This window comes from Lemur catta, chromosome 14, assembly GCF_020740605.2.
Source record: "Lemur catta isolate mLemCat1 chromosome 14, mLemCat1.pri, whole genome shotgun sequence".
NCBI classification, from domain to species: Eukaryota; Metazoa; Chordata; class Mammalia; order Primates; family Lemuridae; genus Lemur; species Lemur catta.
This window is the reverse complement of record NC_059141.1, coordinates 46,119,189-46,143,012: the sequence shown is the minus strand read 5'-3', so window position 1 is coordinate 46,143,012 and position 23,824 is coordinate 46,119,189. Positions and strand designations below refer to the sequence as shown.

Here is a 23,824-nt window from a genome sequence, read left to right as displayed (position 1 = left end):
TCTTTTCCTCTCAGTCCCCTCCTCATATCTCCTTCCATCCTTTTACCTCTTTTCCCTCCCTCTTTACCTTTTTTGCATCTCCCTTCTCTCCCTCTTTCTTTCCTTCCTTCCTCCTCCTCCTCCTCCTTCTCTTCTTCCTTCTTGCATTTCACATGTTCTTTTTGCTTAATGGAATGAAAAATCTAAATCAGATTAATAAAGTACCTAGGGAAAAAGTAATGTTCTTTGGTAAAATCTCCAAAAGATTATAAATATCAAAGCCTAGCAAAAGAAACGATCTTGTTTTAACATTTTTCTGATCAACTTTGGAATTTGTTATTACATAACTAGTAAAGCCAAAAGATCTGAACAGTAGAAAGCACACAATGAGTTGATTTTTCTGCAGATATTCTTAATTTGGAAAGGATATTAAGCCAAGGACTGACCTTTCCGGTCACACACCTGCACCCTATTAGGAATGGACCGGTAACATCCTTCTTTAATAAAAAGAGAATCATATAAAATGGAACAGAATGGAATAAACTGTGAAACAGATGAATGTTGTCTTTAATGTCTTTCCCATCTTTCCTTTTAGAATTCTTTTTTCTCCCAGGTGATGCCTAGTAGCTCTATATCCTAGCCATTCAAAAGTTGTGTCTTGCCCTTCCAGGATTGTGATTCATATTCTCTGGAGCTGCCGCTTTTTCACTTTAATTCATTCCCAACTATTCATCAGGGAAAAGGACCTGATAAAGTAAGGAAACAGCTTAAAATTGTATCTTCCACCAATGCTTTCTCCAAAGATACCCACTTCTTTAGGGAAATAGTGCTTTTAATCACCATCAATCAACTACTCTACATATCTAGAAGGTATCACAACAAAAGAATCCTATATAGCCACCAATGGGTGTTTTGTGTTGGGGGGGGACATTTTCTGATTAACAGATAACAGTACAAAGGTACTGAGCTCCTCTGTTTGCAATATGGGAATCATTACTACCTTTTATTCAGAGAAACCTAGCTAAGAGGATATCATAGCAAAAGAATCTCATATCATGTAAAATAAAATGAAAATCAACTTCAACAGCTGTGCTGTCCAGTATTGTAGCCACTAGTCACATGTGGCTATTTGAATTTAAAATTAAATTCATGATAATTAAATAAAACTAAAAATTCAGTTTCTCAATTGCACTAGTTACCTTTCACGTGTTCAATTGCTACTGTATTGACCATTATAGATACAGAAAATTTTCATCATCACAGGAAGTTATTTTGGACCCCGTGCTCTAGAGTATACTTCGGAGTCAATATAATTTCATCCCAATTTCTTTCCAAGACAATATAGCTTTATGCAGAATCCAAAATGATGACTTTGTGCTGCTTATAGGCTAATACATCCTAAAATAAAATTTCAAATACAATAACTAGAACATTTTTTTTTCTTTAGACCCAGTTAACTAGAAAATTACTCAGAAACATTTAAGTTGATTTATATTTAGCTATACATTCAACCCCAGGAAAAGTGTAGATTTTTAACCCTTCATGCCAAGAACATCTTTAGTTGGTTTTAATTTCAAAATATTCAGAATATCCCTATTTTTAAATAGCAGTGTTTTACAGAATATGAGGAAGACATTGGGGACCAAATCAAGTACAACCAAAGGATGCTGTTATTGAGAAATTGTTACCACCTAGCAGTCATGTTCACACTCATCATTGTTCAAGGGATTTTAGGGAAGACATGACTTTGAGAGTTTTACAGTTATTAGGTATGACTGTGCCACACTGGCTACTGTTTTTTCTGTGCTCTACTATGTACAATTCAACCATGAATCCAGGGCTTGTACTTAACCTGCTGTTTCTCCCAAAGGACATAATTACAGATAGAAGTGGAAGGTAGTATCACACAGAAATAGAGCACAAAGGGGATCACTTATTTTTTCCATTTGCCCCCTGTGTGCCTTTTCTTTCCTTCTTTGTTGATGTGTTGCTTTCTGGGGGAACTCCATGGGCATAACAACTGACATAAACCTTGGAAATGGTAGAAACTATTCAAAAGTTTCTTTAAATTTTGCAGATTTGTATTCATTTAGGCTTGGAATCAGTAAAACTCATGGGTGTAGAAGGTAGGACACACATGACATTACTGAGAATATTAAAAAGGATTAACACTACTTAAAATATTGAGGCATGCATTTTTAGTGACAATAATATTGTGTGTAAAATTCATGTGTATTTTCTCTAAAATCATTGTAGACAGAGTAAGTTAATTACAATTGTGTATACATTTTAGGATTTTTTACATGTTTTAAATACAGACCATGTGTAGAGAGATAAACCAAACATGTAAACACATATTTCCAAAAACATAACCAATGATAAAGACTTACTTTGCTCTTTCATTAAAATATATTTCCTCAGTCTACAATATTATGTAAGAATGTATACTAAGATTCATTCAATATCATATTCAATATCACAACAAAATCAGCAGCTTCTTGGAAATGCTTATGTTACTATCCTTTTATATAGAATTTATGAAAATACAAGAATCCTTCAAAGTTTATTTTATTGACATAACCAGATAAAAACTGAAAGAATTCATGATGTGTTGTGCTATGCATATGCTAGGTTTCTTAACTCTGACAGAAATATGTTCAGGAGAAGAGGTAAAATGAATTAGATAAGTGAAATTTTTGTCAGTGTTTTGGTATAACCAACAACATAATAGGCTATGTAAATAATCTACACATTATTTAAGGGAAAAATTTTCAAGAGAGTCTGTATAAATCTAATTTACTTTATAAGTATATTGAATACTTCTCTAAAATATTTTCTATTTTTCTGTTATAGTAATTAAAATACAACAAAATGCAAGTTATGTACATTTTGACTTATAGCTAAATATGTAGGTAAATTTGCATATGTAAATTATACTAATTTACCAAAGTATTATAAACAATTTGTGATGATCATCTTGCTAATTTACAGTTTATTGCTCACATTTTGCCTTGCTTACATTTTATATTTAAAGCTTCAATTTTTTAGATTAAGTGGAAATGCATTAAGATAAGGCATATACTAGATAAAGGAGAGTCTATGAGTTGTCTCAATAGCATTTTCTGTTAGTAACCACAAGGAGAAATTTTGTTCCATTTTTATCACTCACTCTGAAGACTGATAATGTAGTTGTCTGAGAAACATTATTTATGCTATGTGGTTATCATTTCTGCAGCTCCCAACTTGAAGCATAGCATGTGTTTTATGAAGAATGTTGTTTCTTGATTATAATCATAGCTGCATGTCTTTTGATAGGCAATTTCACTTTGGAGAATAGGTGTAAGATTTTTAGTGTTTTCAATGTAAATCAGATCAATCCCATCATAGAATATAGAGTGTGTGAATGATGAATAGTGTTTATTACATCATGTTATTAAAATACAGAAAACTTTTCCCAACCATATTGCTTTTATGCTGTAGCTTAAGATTTTTTTATAACTTCTACATGTCCTGGTAAGACATGGCCAAAGCCTTGTTCAGAATCTGAAATATGTTGGATGATTAATAAATATTTGTGGAATGAATAACTATCTGATACACATTTGTGTGGCATATTAGAGTGTTCTGTTTTAGGATGTGTCACTTCCTTCATAGTAGTCTATGGCTCTGTTCATCAGGTGTGTAGGTGGCAGTGCATTTAAAGGGAAAAGTAATATTAGCAAGGAAACTACTGAGGTGGGGCCTACCTTATCAGATATCAAAACATGTTATAAAGCTACGTTAACTAAAGTCCTATATGGTAGGTGTAGGTTTTATTTCCACACTCTACAAGGGATGAAATAAAAGCTTCAGCTGTTTAAACCACTTTCCCAACGTAAGTGAAGGGCAGAGATTCACATTCAGTTTTCTTACTCCAAAGCTCTACTAAAAAAGAAAGCCCTGGTAATTTGAGGTCATGTATCTTTATTTTCTTCTTATTATTTTTTAAGACTTTATTTTTTAGAGCAGTTTTAGGTTCACAGCAAAATTGAGAGAAAGGTACAGAGATATTTCATACATTATGTTATTATCTCCTCTCCTACACATGCATAGCCTCCATATTATCAACAACCCCCACCAGAGTGGTACATTTGTTACAACTGATGAAGCTAAACTAACACATCATTATCACCCAAAGTCCCTAGTTTACATTAGGGTTTCCTCTTGGTGTTGTACGTTCTATTGGTTCTATGATGAAATGCATCCACCATTTTAGTATCATATAGAGTATTTTACTGCCCTAAAAATCCTCTGGTCTCCACCTATTCCTTACTCCCTTCCTCTAACTCCTGGCAACTACTGACATTTTACTGTCTGCCTAGTTTTTCCCTTTCCAGAGTGTCATATGCCATAGTTGGAATTATATAGGATGTAGCATTTTCAGATTGGCTTCTTTCACTTAGTATAATATACATTTAAGTTTCCTCCATATATTTTCATGGCTTGGTAGCTCATTTATTTGTAGTGCTGAATAATATTCCATTGTCTGAATGTCCCCAGGTTATCCATTCACCTGCTAAAGGACATATTGGTTGCTTCCAAGTTTTGGCAATTATGAATAAAGCTGCTATAAACATCCATGTGCTTGTTTTGTATGGACATAAGTTTCAACTGCTTTGGGCAAATACCATAGAGTGTAATTTCCTGGATTGCATTGTAAAAGTGTGTTTAGTTTTTTAAATTTTTATTTTAATTTTTAAAAATTTTAAATATTTAATTGACAAAGAACATATTAATATATTTTCAAGGTATACAATGTGATGATTTTATATACATATACATTATGTAATGATTACCACAATCAAATTAACACATCCATCACCACACATGCTGTACATTAGATCCCCTGGACTTGTTTATCTTATAACTGAAAGTTTGTACCCGTTGATCAACATCTCCCCATTTCTCCCACCCCCACATATCCCCTGACTACTGCTGTTTCACTCTGATTTTATGAGTTCAGCTTTTTTGATTCTACATATAAGTGAGATCAAATTGTATTTGTCTTTTTGTATCTGACTTATTTCACCTAGCAAAATGTCCTCCAGGTTCATCCATGTTGTCACAAATGGCAGGATTTCTTTCTTTTTTATGGCTGAATAATAATCTATTGTGTGTGTGTGTGTATGCATATATATCACAATTTCTCTATCCATTCATTTACCTGCAGGCACTTAGGTAGTTGCCATGTGTTGGCTGTTGTGAATAATACTGCAATCCATGTGGGAGTGTAGATGTCTCCTCAAGCTACTGATTTGGTTTTCTTTAGATATATACCCAGAAGTGGGATTGCTAGATCATATGGTAGTTCTATTTTTGATTTGCATTTCTCTAATGATTAGAGATGTTGAACACTTTTTTACATGTCTGCTGGCCATTAGTCTTTCCTGTTTTGAAAAGTTTCTGTTCATGTCCTTTGCCCATTTATTGATGGGGTTATTTGATTTTTTCTTGTTGATTTTCTTAAGTTCTATATAGATTCTTGTTGTCAGCCCTTTATTGGATGTGTAGAAAGCTAATACCTTCTCCCATTCTGTAGGTTTACTATTCACTTTAATGGTAGTTTCCTTGGCTGTGCAGGTTTTTAATTTGATCAGGTCCCATTTGTTTATTTTTGTTGCTGCTGTGATTGCTTTGTGTGTCTTCTTCATAAATTCTTTACCTAGGCTGATGTCTAAAAGAGTCTTCCCAACATTTTCTTCCAGAATTCTTAAAATTTCATGCCTTAGGTTTAAGTCTGTTACCCATTGTGAGTTGATTTTGGTGAGAGGTGAGAGGTGGAGATCCAGTTTTATTCTCTGCATGTGGATATCCAGTTTTCCCAGCACCACTTATTGAATAAATATTCTTTTCCCCAGTGTATACTTTTGTCTGCCTTGTCGAAGATTAGATGACAACGTGAGGATGGTTTTATATCTGGGATCTCCATCCAATCCAAAGGTTTGTGTCTCTGTTCTTGTGCTAGTACCATGCTGTTTTGGTTACTATAGCCTTGTAGTAAATAAAGTTTGAAGGCTGGCAGACTGATGCCTCCAAGTTTGTTCTTTTGAGTAAGATTGCAAGGTCTTCTCTGGTTCCAGACAAAGCATACAATTATTTTTTCTAAATTTGTAAAGAATGATGGTGGTATTTTGATAGGGATTGCATTAATTCTGCAGATCACTTTAGGTAGTATGGATATTTTAACAATTGATTCTAGCAATCCATGAGCATAGTAGGGATTTCCATCTCTTTATGTCTTCTACAGTTTCTTTTCTCAGTGTTTCATAGTTCTCCCTATATGTTTCTCACCTCCTTCATTAAATATATTCCTAAATATTTAATTTTCTTTGATGCTATTGTGAAAGGTGTTGCGTCTTTGATTTGATCTTCAGCTTGACTATTATTGGCATATATGAATGCCACTGATTTGTGTGCATTAATTTTTTATCCTGAGACTTTACTGAATTCATTTATCCAATCCAGGAGTCTCTTGGTTGAATCCTTGGGATTTTCTACATATAATAGCATATTGTCAGCAAAGAGTGAGAGTTTGACCTCTTCTGCGCCAATTTGGACATCCTTCATTCCCCTCTCTTGTCTGATTGCTCTGGCAAGGACTTCTAGCACTATGTTGAATAGAAGTGGAGATAGTAGGCAACCTTGTCGGTCCTGTTCTAAGCAGGACTGCTTTCAATTTTTCCCCATTCAAGATGATATTGGCTGTGTGTTTATCATATATGGCCTTAATAATTTTAAGAAATGTCCCATCTATGCCTATTTTGTTAAGAGTTTTTATCATAAAAGTGTGTTGAATTTTGTCAAATGCTTTTCTGCATCTATTGAGAGAATCATATGGTCTTTGTTCTTGCTTTTATTTATGTGATGAAATGCATTTATAGATTTGTATATGTTGAACCAGGCTTGCATCTCTGGGATAAAGCCCACCTGCTCATGATGAATTATTTTTTGCGTGTGTGTGCTGTTGGATTCAGTTTGCTAAGATTTTGTTGGGCATTTTCACATCTATATTCATGAAAGATATTGGTCTGTAGTTTTCTTTTTTTGTGTGTCCTTTCCTTGATATCTTTATTTTTAAAAGACGTATGTTAGCCAAGATATTTGTAATGATGAAACCCAACACAACAAAATTAAAATCTTTGCAAGTAATTAATATGAAAAAAATATCAGATTCATTCTGGTAAATAATGAAAGCATTATTTTGTTCTATTAATGATCCCAAAATAATTGGTTGATTAATAGCTTGAGTAGATTAATAGCTTAAATCTAAAAGAATAATAAATAATTGATTTATAATTCTATTATCTTCTTAAAAATTTAAGAATTTAAATATAGTGCTTTCACAATTAATGTGAAATTAGGCCATTATAAAAAAATTGGTACTTTGACCACAACCCCAGTCTGGGTTCTTTTCTTATTCACCCCCCAAAACAATAATTGCTATGGCTTTGGTATGTTTCCTTTAGACTTTTTCTTAGGCTCTTATGTACAGATATGCACTCAGAAAAAATATAAAGTATTGTGTGTTCTTTTACTACACTTGATCATAGCCAAAATGCTGAGATATGATTGTTGTGTGTTCTTTTAAAAAATGTATATAATATCATTGCACATATCATGCCATTTTTGTTTTTATTGTATAATATTTACCAGCAATATTTCCAAGCTATTATACATAGATTCATCTCACATACATTGCTCACTCCCCAATACATATACAGCTATGATCTCAATCTTCTCAAAAGTTAGCAATTATTTCTATTTCCAAAGGCCACAGAGTTTTCTTTCACCATAATTTATATTGATTAAAAATAACTCTTACAAGTACTTTCCTGAAAGATAGTCTTTAGGCTGCAACCAAAAAGAAAAATGATCAGTAATGCCTATGTAAACTACACCTTCTCCATTAAAAGATTTAATATAAGTCATTCCCTATATCACTATTTGAGTTGGTTATCATACTCCCAGTCTGTAGGTGCTACACATCTTTTGTATTTTAACATACCTATCAGTGTGGCAATTTAAATTAGTTGTAATCATTCTTTCATAGGGTCTGATTTTCCTATATTCCTATTCTATAGATGAATGAAACATATATTCTCCTGATTTCATACATCTCTTCCCTACCTTTCAGACAGTTTTCTGTGTACTTGGGGCTAAAGTACCTCTCTTCCCTTTGGCCTGTTTTCTGGTTTCAGTTGTTCTTCTTCTAGTTCTATAATTATCATCCCTATATCTGTTCAGGTAGACTTAGTAACATAAGATATGGATAAGATTACTCACAAACTTTTTTTTAACATTTAAAAAATGTTTTTAAGTTGACAAATAAAAATTTTATATATTTGTTGGTATATGACATGATGTTTTAAAATGTGTACACATTGTGTAATGGCTAAATCAAACTAATTAATCTATGCATTACCTCACATACTTATCTTTTTTTGTGGTAAGAACACTTAATATCTATTCTTTCAATAATTTTCAAGTATACAGTACATTGTTATTAACTGTAGTTACCATGCTATACCATAGATTTCTTGAACTTATTCTTCCTGTCTAACTGAGATTTTGAATCCTTTTACTAGCATTTTCCCAGTACCCTCACCGCCACCTAACCTCTGGTAACCACCACTCTACTCTTTCTATAAATTCAATTCTTTTTGATTCTGTATATAAGTGAGATCATGTGGTATTTATCTTTCTGTGTCTGGTTTATTTCACTGTACATAACGTCTTTCAGGTTCATCTATGTTGTTATTCAAATGACAGTGTTTCCTGCTTTTAAAAGGGTGAATACTATTCCATTGTGTGTATATACCATATTTTCTTTATTCATTCTCGATTGATAGACACTTAGAGTGATTCCAAATCTTGGCTATTCTGAATAGTGCTGCAATAAACATGAGAGTGCAGATATCCCTTTGGCATACTGATTTCATTTCCTTTGGATAGGTACTCAAAGGTGGGATTGCTGAATCATATGGGAATTCTATTTTCAAGGTTTTGAGGAATCACCATACTGTTTTCCAGAATTGCTGTATCAATTTACATTCCTACCAACAGTGTACAAGGAACATTCTTACCAACAAGATGACCTACAAACTTTCAATTCCATGTTCTGTGGAAATCCAATGTCTCCCTGATAATCCTGTGAATGGCTGCTTTGCCTTTAACTATTTTGATTCTGCACTCAATTATTCAGACTTATGCCTGGTGAACCTGTACTTAACTATAAACTCTTTTTATTTACCACACATCTACATTTTAGTTATACATTTGGGGTGTTTTTTTGGTTAATATTTTTTCAGCTCCTCTAAATGTGAGACCTGTGAGGAGGGCAGGGATGGGTTAAGTAGGGCAGAGATGCTCACCATTCTATTATCAGTTCCTAGCACAGTACCTGGGACATAGTAGGCCCTTAAAAGGGACTCAAAATATAAGGAAAGTAGAATTGAAGAGGACTTAGGGTTTGAGATCAAGAGCACAGAAAGAGAACATAGTTTTCTTTTTTCTTTCTTTCTTTTTTTTCTTTTTGGGACAGTCTCAGTCTGTTGCCCGGGCTAGAGTGCCGTAGTGTCAGCCTAGCTCACAGCAACCTCAAACTCCTGGGCTCAAGCAATCCTTTTGCTTCAGCCTCCTGAGTAGCTGGGACTACAGGCATGCGCCACCATGCCTGGCTAATTTTTTCTATATATTTTTAGTTGTCCAGGTAATTTCTTTCAATTTTTTTTAGTAGAGACGGGATCTCGCTCTTGCTCAGGCTGGTCTCAAACTCCTGAGCTCAAACAGTCTGCCCGCCTTGGCCTCCCAGAGTGCTAGGATTACAGACGTGAGCCACCACACCTGGCCAAGAACATAGTTTTGAAAAGAAAAGAGAGAGATGGGGGTAGAGGAAAAGAAACAGAGAGAGGAGAGAGAGACAGAGAGAGAGAGAGAGAGAATATGAATATTTCTTCCTTTAAGACAGGTGGGAAGAAGAAATGGATGAAAAAGCATATTGAGATAGAGGTAAATGAAGAATGAAGATGTTTTTTAGGTGGCCTCATCTCAGTTTTCCCAGAGTAGTAGAAAGTGTATAGATTTGGGGGTTATATAAAATTGGATTAATATCTTAAATCTTCTAAGGGTATTATTAGACAAAGTACTTAATCTTGTGTACCCTCAGTTTCCACATTTATGAATTAATGATGATAAGAACACACAAGGTGATTGGTAATGATTAATAAGATAACAAAATCAGCATTGCATGACAGTTGTAGTATGGAACTGGAAATAGACATATTTTGACAGACTCTGCCCTCTGCTGCGTAATAGCTGAGTCATCTTGGGCAAGTTGCTTAAAGTCTTCAATTCTGACAAGGAGTAGTGTGAAAAAAATGAGGAATCAAATTTATTAATGAAAGAAGTTACAAAATATGCTGAAAGAGATGAAAATATAGAGGATGATAACCTTATATAAAATAAGTTTGCCTATAGATAATGGGTCAGAATTCAAACTGAGGCTATCTCCTCCTAAGGACCAGGGCTCTTAATCCCTAAGCTATATTGCCTCCTAGAATACAGCAATCTAATAAAAGAATATAGAGTTAGAACTCTTACTTTTTTGAAAAAATAATGTTCTGTCAGTAATCAAAGTATTAGGGAAGGAAATGTATATTTGGTAGAATCTTAAAAAATAGAGAAATATTTTCTATTTTCAATAAATCCTGAAAATATAGCATCCTGTTTTTTATCCTTCATGGAATTCATGCCATGGAAAATACAGTAAAAGTATGTTTTAATATATAGCTATACTAGATCAGAAGAGATAATAGTTTATTTCAGTTGGTCTTAAACATATCCAGTGGTATTTCATAGGAGTTATTTAAAATAAATCCTCACCTTTATTTGATAGCAAGGTTAGTAAAAACTTTTATAGGATGGAAAAGGAAGACAGTAGTTTTAGGCAGAATTAAGAGGACTGCCTGTAGGTATCTGGTGTCAGAGCAGGCAATGGTATGAGTTCAGATGAACTTTAAGAATCTAAAGTCTTAAAGGTCAAGCAGATAAACCAAAAAGAGGAAGTAAACAGATGGAAAAACATACCACGCTCATGGATTGGCAGACTGAACATTGTTAAAATGTCTATACTGTCCAAAATGATCTACAGATTCAATGTAATCCCATTAAAATACCAACATCATTTTTCACAGATCTAGAAAAAATAATTCTACACTTCATATGGAAATGGAACCAGAGAAGACCCCATATAACCAAAGCAACCTTAAGCAAAAAGAAAAAATTGGGAGGCATCAATTTACCGGACTTCTAACTATACTATGAGGCTATAGTAACCAAAACAGCATGGTACTGGCACAGGAACAGAGACATAAACCTATGGGTCAGAACAGAGAACCCAGATATGAAACCATCCTTATTTCCCTCTGATCTTTGACAAAACAGATAAAAAATAAACACCAGGGCAAAAAAAATCTCTATTCAACACGTGGTGCTGGGAAAATTGGATAGCCACATGTAGAAGACTGAAACAGGATCCGCACCTCTCACCTCTCACAAAAATCAACTCATGATGGATGACAGACTTAAACCTAAGTCATGAAACCATAAGAATTCTAGGAGAAAACGTTGGAAAAACTCTTATAGACATCGGCCTATGCAAAGAATTTATGAAGAAGACCTCAAAAGCAATCATAGCAACACCAAAAAATAAATAAATGAAACCTGATTAAATTAAAAAGCTTCTACACAGCCAAAGAAACTATTGCTAGAGTGAATAGACAACCTACAGAATGGGGAAAATAGTTGCATGCTATATATCTGATAATAGAACTCAGGAAAATCAGCAAGAAAAAAAATCAAACAACCCATTAAAAAGTGGGCAAAAGATATGAACAGAAATTTTTTAAAAGAATACAAACTAATGGTCAACAAACATAAAAAAATTCTCAGCATCTCTAATCCTCAGGGAAATGCAAATCAAAACCACAATGAGGTATCACTTAACTCCAGTGAAAATGGCTTTTATCAAAAACTCCCCAAACAGCAAATGTTGGCATGGATGTGGACAGACAGAAGCACTCATACACTGTTGGTGGGATTGCGAACTAGTACAACCTCTATGGAAAGTAGTATGGAGATACCTCAAAGAACTAAAAGTAGAACTACCATTTGATCCAGCAGTCCCACTACTATGTATTTACCCAAAGGAAAAAACCATATTCTATAAAAAAGATATCTGTGCTCAAATGTTTATAGCAGTACAATTCACAATTGCAAAGATGTGGAAACAACCCAGGTGCCCATCACTGCATGAGTGGATTAATAAAATGTGGTATATGTATAGCATGGAGTACCACTAAGCCATAATAAAATGGTGAACTAATACCTCTTGTATTAACTTGGATGGAACTGGAGACCATTCTTCTAAGTGAAGTATCACAAGAATGGAAAAACAAGCACTACCTGTACTCACCATTAAATTGGAACTAATTGATCAACACGTGCACACATGAAAATAACATTCACAGGAAATCAAGCAGTCAAGCAGGTGTGAGGGGGAGAAGAGGATGGGTAAATTCACACTTAATGGGTACAATGTACACTCTCTGGGGATGGGCACACTTTGACTCAAATGGTACAAAGGCAATTTATGTAACCATTATTTTTGTATTTATATTATATTCTGAAATAAAAAAAAATCCAAAGTCTGGTATAATTTAAGGAACTGCCCTATAGGGCAGGAACTATAGTAGTGATGGGGAACCTTTTCAGGTTCGAAGACTGCATTAATTTAGCTGTAATCAAATAAGGCCAAATTCAAGAAACTTCAATTAGATATACGTAAAAATGTACATTATTTTGTAAAAATCTAAGTACTATGTGCTTAATAGTTTCAAAAACTGAAAACTATTTGTTAATTTTAAAGTTAACTAACTTTTAAATGACTTTCTTATGTCTGCTTTTTGTTGGAAAGCATTTGAATATTTGGTTGCAGCCTGGAGATCCACAATTGCAGTTGATCCTGTAGGTGGGTATCAGTTATTTGTGACCTTAAGGGCATTAACACCTTGGGTAAAATGGGAGAATGTAGATTTGCAGCAATAAGTGGTTAAGAAACCGGAAAGTATTTTTTGATCATTTTCCCATATTTCAATTGGATCTTTTTTAGCATCAAGCAATGACTTTAAATGTCGTCTACTGAGAGCTCAATCAATTCCATCTGTAGTTCTTTAGGTACCTTTGTGATATCAACTAGGTGAGGCTGAAATGCTAATTTGAGTGTTATGTCATCATTCTCAGTCAGTGTACCTTTCTTTGTATTCTCCAATTAATAGGTCTATAACAGCTGTGTATCCTTCAAATGATTCATATATATCATCCTGCTCATCAATGATCTTTGGTAACTGGGGAAAATGTTCATCTGAAATTTCCTTCTGAAGGAGAAGTGTTTTGATAAAAGATAGCTTTTATCAAAATGCTTGAATTTTTTTGCCGCATAACATATATAGACCTAGTTTTACCTTGGAAAGAAATATTCAAACTATTCAAGTCATTTTGATTTGACAAGATATAACACAGAAATGCTGCATTCTTATAGAAATCTTCCTTTAATAATTCACATTGCTGATTCTGTTCTTCATAAAATTTAACTATCTGTTCTCTCAGAGATAAAATTTTGGCTAATACCTGTCCCTGAAATAGCCAATGGACTTTAGAATAATACAGCAAATCCACACTGAATACGTCACTGTTCAACTTCAGCATGTTATGAACCTGATGATGCCCATGTTGTATTTGCATGAATATAGTTAACAATCCTTATAACTTGTTACAAAGTGTCACTTAAGTTAGTAGCTTTAGCACAGAGATTTTGCTGATGCAAGGTACAATGAAAAGAAATGAGAACATCTGGATCTGTTAATACTTTTTTATCTGTGCAGTAAACTCATCATGTTTTTCTTCCATACATCAATTTGCAACGAAAAATTTATCTTTTTCATGCTCTAATTGAATAGGACTGATGATTAACATCAAAAACAATAGCCAGCACCATAGATATCTCAATTGGTTCAGTTTATATAATTCTGACTGAAAAATTAAAATTGAGCAAACTTTCCACTTGGTGGATGCCAAAATAATTGTGCCTAGATCAGCTGCAGACAAGAGCAGAGTTTTCAATGAGAATGTTAAACAAGTGGGATCAAAATCCCGAAGCATTTCTTCAAACAATCTTAACAGGAGATGGAACGTGGCTTTACTAGTATCATACTATTGACAAAGCACCATCAAAGCAATGGGTATGAAGAGATGGAAGTGGTCCAGTCAAAACCAAAGTGGACTTGTCAAGAGCAAAGGTCACGGTAACAGTTTTTTTTGGAGGTGCTCAAGCATTTTGCTTGTTGACTTTCTGGAGGGCCAAAGAACAATAATATCTGCTTATTATGAGAGTGTTTTGAGAAAGTTATCCAAAGCTTTAGCAGAAGAACACTCAAGAAAGCTTCATCAGAGAGTTCTTTTCTACCATGACAATGCTCCTGCTTATTCCTCTCATCAAACAGGACAATTTTGTGACAAAATTGGGAAATCATTAAGCATCCACCTTACAGTCCTGATTTGGCTCCTTCTGACTTTTGTTCCCTAATCTTAAAAATCTGTAAAGGGCACTCGTTTTTATTCAGTTACTAATGTTAAAGAAGACTACATTGACATAGTTAAATTCCTCAGTTCTTTAGAGATGGCTGGTATCATCACTTACGAAAGAGTCTTGACCTTTATGGAGCTTGTGTTGGGAAATAAAACTTTATATTTTTTATTTTAATATTTTAATTCCATTTTCAGGAAATTTTTGAAATCCTCTAATGTTTTATGATATGTGAACATTACACAGTAATATTTTTCTCTGTTGTTTTAAAATTATTTCTCTTTCTGTAGTGATTTTCCCTCTTAGCTTGGCTCTATAGTTGTGGCTTTTAAAACTGTATCTTGTCTGCTTCTGATCTCCAAATATTTATTGTAATGTAATATAAATGTAAGATTATATATATGTTTATTAACATATGTGCATACCTCTTTCTACATATGTAATATACATACACACATATATAAAATCTTGTACATAAGATTATACACTATGGAGATCTTATAATGACTTTACTGTTGTGTTGTGTGTGTGTGTAGACTCACTCAGAGTCTCACACTCTGAGGATCATTATATGATTACATTTTATGTTAAGGCTTCTTCAGAGAGCCTTTATTCTATACTAATTCTTTCTTTGATTACCACATTGTGCCTCACTTTGGAAAGACTTCCTCTCTTGATACATTTTAATAAAAGACCCTTAGAACAACATACCTTGCATCTTTTTTTTGGAGGCTGTAAATTATCACGACTTCTATTGCCTAAAGACTTATATCTAATGGAAACCTTAAAAATACCATGTCAGGTTCCAATAGCTGGAAATAACTGTAAGTTATAATAGATCAGCAGGAAAATAGAGTTTAACTTTTTAAATGACTAATTAAAATTCAGAATTTTTTTGAATAAAATGTTAAAGTTAATTAGAGTTTATGATTTACAATGAGGCATGATGAAAATAATGTTGAATCAGGTATTATGAGACCCGGATATTTGTTTGGACTTCACTGATTGTTTGCTGTATGACCTTGGGTAAGATAAGCCTCTCGGCCTTACTCATCATCAACTGAAACTTGGGGTTATTAACACCTTTCCTGCCCACCTCCTCATAGTGTTGTTAGGATGGGATGATACATGTAAAAATATTATGTAAATATTATAGTCTATAGAAGTTAGTATTGTAAATGATAGTTAATATGTGCCAGTCATTGTATTAAGCATTTATATCATTGTTACAACAGTTTTATGACACAGGCAACATTGATATTATAGTTTTACATTTGAGGAGGGTGAGGTGCAGAGAGTGTAAGGCAACTGGTGAGTAGGAAAGGGAAGATTTGAATCAAGGTCTGTCTGACACTAGAACCAGTGCTTATAATTGCAGCATTTTCATCACTCATCTGAATAATATTGCTACATAGCATTATGTGTGAACTGGTTGAGGCAGTTAAAATATGGTACTTTTTATTATCCATTTGAATTCTAATTGTGAAAACAAAAGAATATTTTTTTTTTCATAAAAATGGAATGCCATGGAGTTCTAATCATCCAAATGTGTTTTTCTCTTAGAATTTAATTGTCCTGAATCCACTCACAGTGACTGAGGAGGAAATCAGACCATCACTAGAGAAACGCCTTGAAGCCATTATCAGTGGGGCTGCTCTGTTGGCAGACTCTTCATGCACAAGGGACTTCCACAGGGAGCGGATTATTGCAGAATGCAACGCCATTCGCCAGGCTCTTCAGGACCTGCTTTCAGAGTACATGAACAATGTAGGTAACTGGTCTGCCCTCCCATCCCTGTCCCCTCTCCTCTTGTGCTTTGAGTATATGCCAAAATGCTTTCTGTGTATAAGGTATAAATTACAAGTGAGTATGTGATTTTACATGGGTAGGCTTTTGGAGTGGGTTCTGTTTCATTGTTCACAGGATACAGCAACCCTGGGAGTTCCAGAGATAAAATCAGAATCTGAGGTGTATTTACACATGATTGCTCTTTGTTTGTGTAAGCATCTAAATTTTAGAAAAGGGAGTCAGGACTAGAGAAAAGAAACTAGGGTTGCGCATCAATTTAAGTGTTCTAAAGAAGATGAAAAGAGGAGCAGGTTGATCAGGGTTAAGTTGGTGAATCATAAAAAGGTATTAGAAGTTGGAATTTAGGTAGTATTGAATAAAAGCAATGCTGCAGGGATCATGAGCTATAGTTGAAGGTGTAAAGAGCCTATACAGTTTCAACACCTCTTAACCTTTTTTCAAATGTGACAATAGCATCATAGATTTTTTTGCAAGGTTAGCTATTGCTTAGAAATATTGGAAATGGTGTCTAAATTTACGGCAAAAATACTTGTTTCAAGGTCCTTTTTGTTTCAGTTTGTCTATGTCTGTCTATATCTATATCTAATCTTCATATGTGGAGTGTCTATAACTATTGTTCCCCTTGAATCTTAATGCCACTTATAAAATGAAGAAGAAAATCTTGAAGATATTGTCAATTGTCAACTATGTATTGATCATGAAAACTTCTTAAATAGAGCTAAACAAAATTAAAGAGTTATAATAGGAATATTTTATTCATCTGCTTTATTATAAGTGGAATAATTCCAGATTTACAAAGGTATGTTTTGAGAATTATTAGTTACAGACTGTATTACTTTTTGGGTTATGAAATTCAGGATTTGAGATCGTTCAGTATAAGTACTTTATGTGAATAATTGAATGCTGCTAAAATTAGTTGGTGAGCTTTGAGGATCCTTCAACACATTTGATATATCTTCATATTCTTAATATTTGATGACTCTGGCTCCTGACCAAAAATCTCTTGCCTGTCAAGAAATCAAATTTGTAAAGCAGATTTCATTAATAATAACATATTAGTAATGTCATTCCCTATTAGAATGTCTGAAGTAAGCATATCCCCATTTTTAGCATATAATATATTTTTAAAGATTTTTCAAGATAATTCATCAGTCACAAGAATCTTGGAAGATAATATTGCATTGGAATGCCTTCTCCTCTGGTCTGTAAACTATTAAAATTATTATTCTTATATTTATAGATAAAATATAGTAAAGTCATATATATATTTATCTAGAAATTATAAAATTATAAATTCACCTTATCTAAAATATAAAGTTATTTTATTCTTTTTAGATAGAAACACAGATATATACATGTGTGCATACTCACTCACATACATAAGTAGGGATGGCTAAATAAATTGTCAGGCCTAGTGCAAAATGTTAGACTTCTTGTTCAAAAAGCAAGGAAATAAAGCTTTTCCTTTCTTACACAGTCTCTCTTGACCTGTGGAAGGTTATTTTTGTTTGATATTTAATGTTAGGTTTCCTAAAGCACAGAGGTACTTGTGGAGTGACTACAGACCCTCACAGGTGTTCACGCCCCTACCGAGTGACCGTAACCCACCCCGAGGTGTGTTAAAGCCCCCACCTGGAGTAGAGGGTTACAGTAAGTGCTGGATGGGAGAATAGGTGGCTGAGAATTTGTCCCAGGAAGTCACTGGGAGGAAGGACTGTGTATGAAGCTAGACACATGTGCTTCATTGGCCCATTGGACTACAGAAATCAAAGGTAAAATTGTTTAAAATTTCAAGACTATGAAACCACAAAAAAAATATAGGACATGGAAGAAAAAAATCACTAAAGAAATCAAAATATTAAAGAAAAACAAACTGAACTCCTGGAAATGAAGAATTTATTCAGGGGACTACAAAACACAGTGGAAATCCTCAAGAACAGGGTAGATCAAACAGAAGAAAGAATATCAGAGACTGAAGATAACACCTTCAAATTAAATAAGTCAGTCACAGAAATAGGGCAAAGAAATAAGAGAAAGAACCAAAGTCTGCAAGAAATCTGGGATTATGTGAAGAAGCCTAACCGTGAGAGTTATGGGCATTCCTGAGGGTGAAGAAGATAATATGCAAGGGTTGGATAAGCTATTTGAAGACATAATAGAGGAAAATTTCCCAAGCCTTGCTAAAAATCTAGATATACAGGTACAAGAAGCTCAAAGGACCCCTGTGAGATTCATTGCAAATAGGAAGACACCACATCATGCAGTCATCAGACTGACCAAAATACCCACTAAAGAGGTCCTTCTTTGAGCTGTAAGGTGAAAGAAACAAGTAACGTACAAAGGAAAGCCCATCGAATAATGCCAGATTCCTCAACTGAAACCTTACAAGCAAGAAGAGACTGGGACCCCATTCTCACTCTTCTGAAACAGAATAATGCCCAGCCTAGAAAGTTGTACCCAGCAAAGCTAAGTTTTGTATATGAAGGAGAAATTAAGACATTCTCAGCTAAACAAAGACAGAGGGAAATCACCAAGACAAGACCAGCCCTCCAAGAAGTACTCAAAATAGAGTTGCACACAGATCAGCACAAGAAACACTCATGAATGTGAAACTACTCAAAATCTAAAGATCAAAGGCCAGATACCACAATGGCTCAAGAGAGAAATAATAGCAGTGAAGTTCTACCCAACAGGATGAACAGAAATCTGCCCCACCTGTCAGTTCTCTCAATAAATGTGAATGGCTTGAACTCCCCACTCAAGAGACATAGGCTGGCCCAATGGATAAAAATATAGAGGCCAAGTATCTGTTGTCTCCAGGAAATTCACCTAACCTGCAAAGATGCATTTAGACTGAAAATAAAGGGGTGAAAATCGATATTTCAAGCAAACAGAAGCCAAAAGAAGGCTAGCATTGAAATTTTGATTTCGGATAACTTAGTTTTTAAATCAACAAAAGTAATGAAAGACAAGGAGGGTCACTATATAATGGTGAAGGGTACAGTTCAACAAGAAGACATAACTATACTTAATATGTGTGCACCCAACTTAGGTGAACCCAGATTCATAAAGCAAACCCTACTTGATCTAAACCAAATGATAAACAGCAATACTTAATAGCTGGAGAATTCAACACCCTGCTGACAGCACAGGAGAGATCCTCCAAACATAAAATAAACAAAGAGATAATGGACTTAAACAGAACACTAGAACAAATGGGCCTGACCAACAGATTTTGGATTCTATCCAAAATCCACTGAATATACCTTCTTCTCATCAGCTCATGGGACATTCTCTAAGATTGATCATATCCTAGGACACAAAGCATGTCTTAAAAAATTTTAAAAAATAGAAATTTTACCATGCATCTTCTCAGATTAAAGTGGAATAAAAGTAGAAATCAACCCTAAAAGAAATTCTCATTTCTACTCAAAATTGTGGAAGCCAAACAACCTTCTCCTGAATGATTATTTTATAAATGAGGAAATCAAGATTGAAATCAAAAGATTCTTTGAACTAAATGACAAAGGAGACACAAGTTATCAAAATCTGTGGGTCACAGCTAAAGCAGTCCTGAGAGGAAAGTTTATTTCCATAAATGCCTATATCCAAAAGACAGAAAGATCACAAATAGACAACCTAATGAATCGACTCAAAGAGCTGGAGAAAGAAGAACAGAATGACCCCAAACCCAGCAGAAAAAGTGAAATTATAAGAGCAAATCAGAACTAAATGAAATTGACAAGAAAACTGTATGGAAGATTAATAAAAAGTTTGTTCTTTGAAAAGATAAACAAAATTGACATGCCTTTGGCTAGACTAATGAATAACAGAAAAGAAAAATCTCTAATAAGCTCCATTAGGAACAAGAAAGGAGAAATTACAACTGTTGCCATGGAGATACAAGATATCTATGAATACTACAAAAACCTTTATGTGCACAAACTGGAAATGTGGAGGAAATGGACAAATTTTTAGAAACACACAGCCTCCCTAGGCTCAACCAGGAAGAAACAGAATTCCTGAACAGACCAATATCAAGAACTGAAATTGAAACAGAATAAAAAAAACTTCCTAAAAAGAAAAGTCCTGGACCAGATGGTTTCACACCCGAATTTTACCACACCCACAAAGTAGAACTGGTGTCTATCCTGCAGAAATTATTCCACAACCTCAAGAAGGATGGAATTCTCCCCAACACATTTTATGAAGCCAACATAACCCTGATACCAAAACCAGGAAAGGATGCAACAAAAAAAAACCTATAGACCAATATCCCTTATGAATATAGATGCAAAAATTCTCAACAAAATCCTAGCAAACCGAATCAAGGTGCTTATCAAGAAAATAATCCATCATGACCAAGTAGGCTTCATCCCAGAGATGCAGGGATTGTTCAACATACACAAATCTATAAATGTAATTCACCACATAAATAGAAGGAAAAACGAAGACCATATGATCCTCTCAATAGACACAGAAAAAGCATTTGACAAAATTCAACATCCTTCTATGATAAGAACGCTTAATAAAATAGGCATAGACGGGGCCTACCTAAAAATGATACAAGCCATATATGACAAACCCACAGCCAACATCATACTGAATAAGGAAAAATTCAAAGCCTTCCCCCTTAGACTGGAACCAGACAAGGTTGCCCACTGTCCCCACTGCTATTCAACATAGTGCTGGAAGTCCTTGCGAGAGCAATCAGGCAAGAGAGCAGAATCAAGGGTGTCCAAATGGGGACAGAAGAGATCAAACTCTCACTCTTTGCTGATGATATGATATTATATCCAGAAAACACCGAGGATTCAACCAAGAGACTCCTGGAATTGATAAATGAATTCAGTGGAGTCTCAGGATACAAAATCAATACACACAAATCAGAGGCATTCATATATGCCAGTAACAGTCAAACTGAGAACCAAATCAAAGACTCAATACCCTTCACTATAGCAACAAAGAAAATAAAATACCTAGGAATATATTTAACTAAGAAGGTAAAAGACCTGTACAGGAAGAACTGTGAAACACTGAGGAAAGAGATAGCGGAGCACTTAAACAGGTGGAAAACCATACTATGCTCATGGATCAGAAGAATCAACATTGTTAAAATGTCTATACTACCCAAAGTGATCTACAGATTCAATGCAATCCCTATTAAATTACCCGCATCATTTTTCACAGATATAGAAAAAATAATTTTATGCTTTGTATGGAACCAGAGAAGACCCCGTTTAGCAAAAGCAATTTTAGGCAATAAGAACAAAATGGGAGGTATCAATTTACCAGACTTCAAACTATACTAGAAGGCTGTGGTTATTAAATCAGTTTGGTATTGACACCAGAACAGAGACACAGACCAGTGGAACAGAACTGAGAATCCAAATATAAAACCATCCTCATATAGCCATCTAATCTTTGACAAAGCAGACAAAAACATACACTGGGGAAAAGATTCCTTATTCAATAAATGGTGCTGAGAAAACTGGACAGCCACATGTAGTAGACTGAAACAAGACCTGCAGCTTTCACCTCTCACAAAAATCAAATCACAGTGGATAACAGACTTAAACCTAAGATGTGAAACTATTAGAATTCTAGAAGAAAATGTGGAAAAAACTCTTATAGACATTGGCCTAGGCAAAGAATTTATGAAGAAGACCCCAAAGGCAATCACAGCAACAACAAAAATAAATAAATGGGACCTGATCAAATTAAAAAGCTTCTGCACAGCCAAAGAAACTGTCACGAGAGCAAACAGACAACATACAGAATGGGAAAAAATATTCACATGCTACACATCCAATAAAGGGCTGATACCTAGAATCTATTTAGAACTCAAGAAAATCAGCAAGAAAAAATAAAACAACTCTATCAAAAAGTGGCCAAAGGATATCAATAGAAGTTTTTCAAAAGAAGACAGAAGAGTGGCCAACAAACATATGAAAAAATGCTCAACATCTCTAATCATCAGGGAAATGCAAATGAAAACCACAATGAGATATCACTTAACTTCAGTGAGAATGGCCTGTATCAAAAAGTCCCAAAACAATAAATGTTGGTGTGGATGCAGAGAGATAGGAACATTCATACACTGCTGGTGGGACTGCAAACTAGTGCAACCTCTGTGAAAAGCAATATGTAGATACCTTAAACAGATACAAGTAGACCTACCATTTGATCCAGCAATCTCATTATTGGGCATCTACCCAGAAGAACAAAAGACCTTCTGTACAAACGACATCTGCACTCTAATGTTTATAGCAGGAAAATTCACAATTGCAAAGATGTAGAAATAACCCAAGTGCCCATCAATACGTGAGTGGCTTAATAAAATGTCGTATATGTATATCATGGAGTACTACCCAGCTATAAGAAACAACGGTGATATAGCACCTCTTGTATTTTCCTGGATAGAGCTGGAACCCATTCTACTAAGTGAAGTATCCCAAAGATGGAAAAATAAGCACCACATGTACTCGCCATCAAATTATTTTCACTGATCATCATCTAAGAACACATTTAGGTATAACATTAATTGGGTGTCGGGCAGATGGGGTGGAGAGGATGGGTGTATACATACATAATGAGTGTGATGTGCACAATCTAGGGGGTGGATACACTTGTAGCTCTGATTTGGGTGGGGGGGCCAAGGGCAATATACATAACCTAAACTTTTGTACCCCCATAATATGCTGAAATAAAAAAAATACATATCACATAAAAATAGTGGTGATTTTCTGGCTTTCTTCAACTTTGGGTTAAAAACTATGCCTATGAAGGGTGAAGTGATGGAAGCATTTTGCCTTGGGTGCAATCATTAAGATGCATTTTCTGTAGAAATGTATAAATAATAATACAACTAAGTAACAGTCTGCTTTTTACTGTTACCATGCACCAGCAATTCTAAACAGCATCAGTGAGAAACTAATGCTTTTGACAAAATTCTTTTGTTTCTCAAAGTTCTAAACAATTGTTATTGTTGAGTTTTAACAATATATATGATTCAAATTTGTGAATTTTAAGATTATCCTTTAATAAATATTGTATTCTTTGTGAATACAGTAGATTCAAAATTATGATAACACAGTAATTATAAAGACAGAACTAGAAATTGAGTTACTTCAGCTCTATTATTTTATGTGTTCACTGGGAGTTTTTATTTGTGTTTAAATATTATAACAGCGAAACAATGCAAGCTAAAAGGGGTAATATTTTTGTTAGGTAAATGCAAATTTAGTTTATACAGAAACAGATCATTGAATTTGAATAATAACTTCGAAATTTATTCTCCTTTTGAAAATTATTAATTGCTTTAAGGAGCATATTGAGAAAATAATGATTATTATT

The 23,824-nt window shown here is 34.3% G+C and overlaps 1 protein-coding gene across 1 annotated transcript in view; it reads left to right on the top strand.

Moving 5' to 3' along the window:
* CTNNA3 (catenin alpha 3) overlaps nt 1-23,824 on the top strand; it is a 1,449,816-nt gene that overhangs the window by 331,303 nt on the left and 1,094,689 nt on the right. Inside the window, exon 7 of the mRNA XM_045568380.1 lies at nt 16,223-16,426. Within this exon, the coding sequence (XP_045424336.1) occupies nt 16,223-16,426 (204 nt within the window). The remainder of the gene's footprint in view (nt 1-16,222; nt 16,427-23,824) is intronic.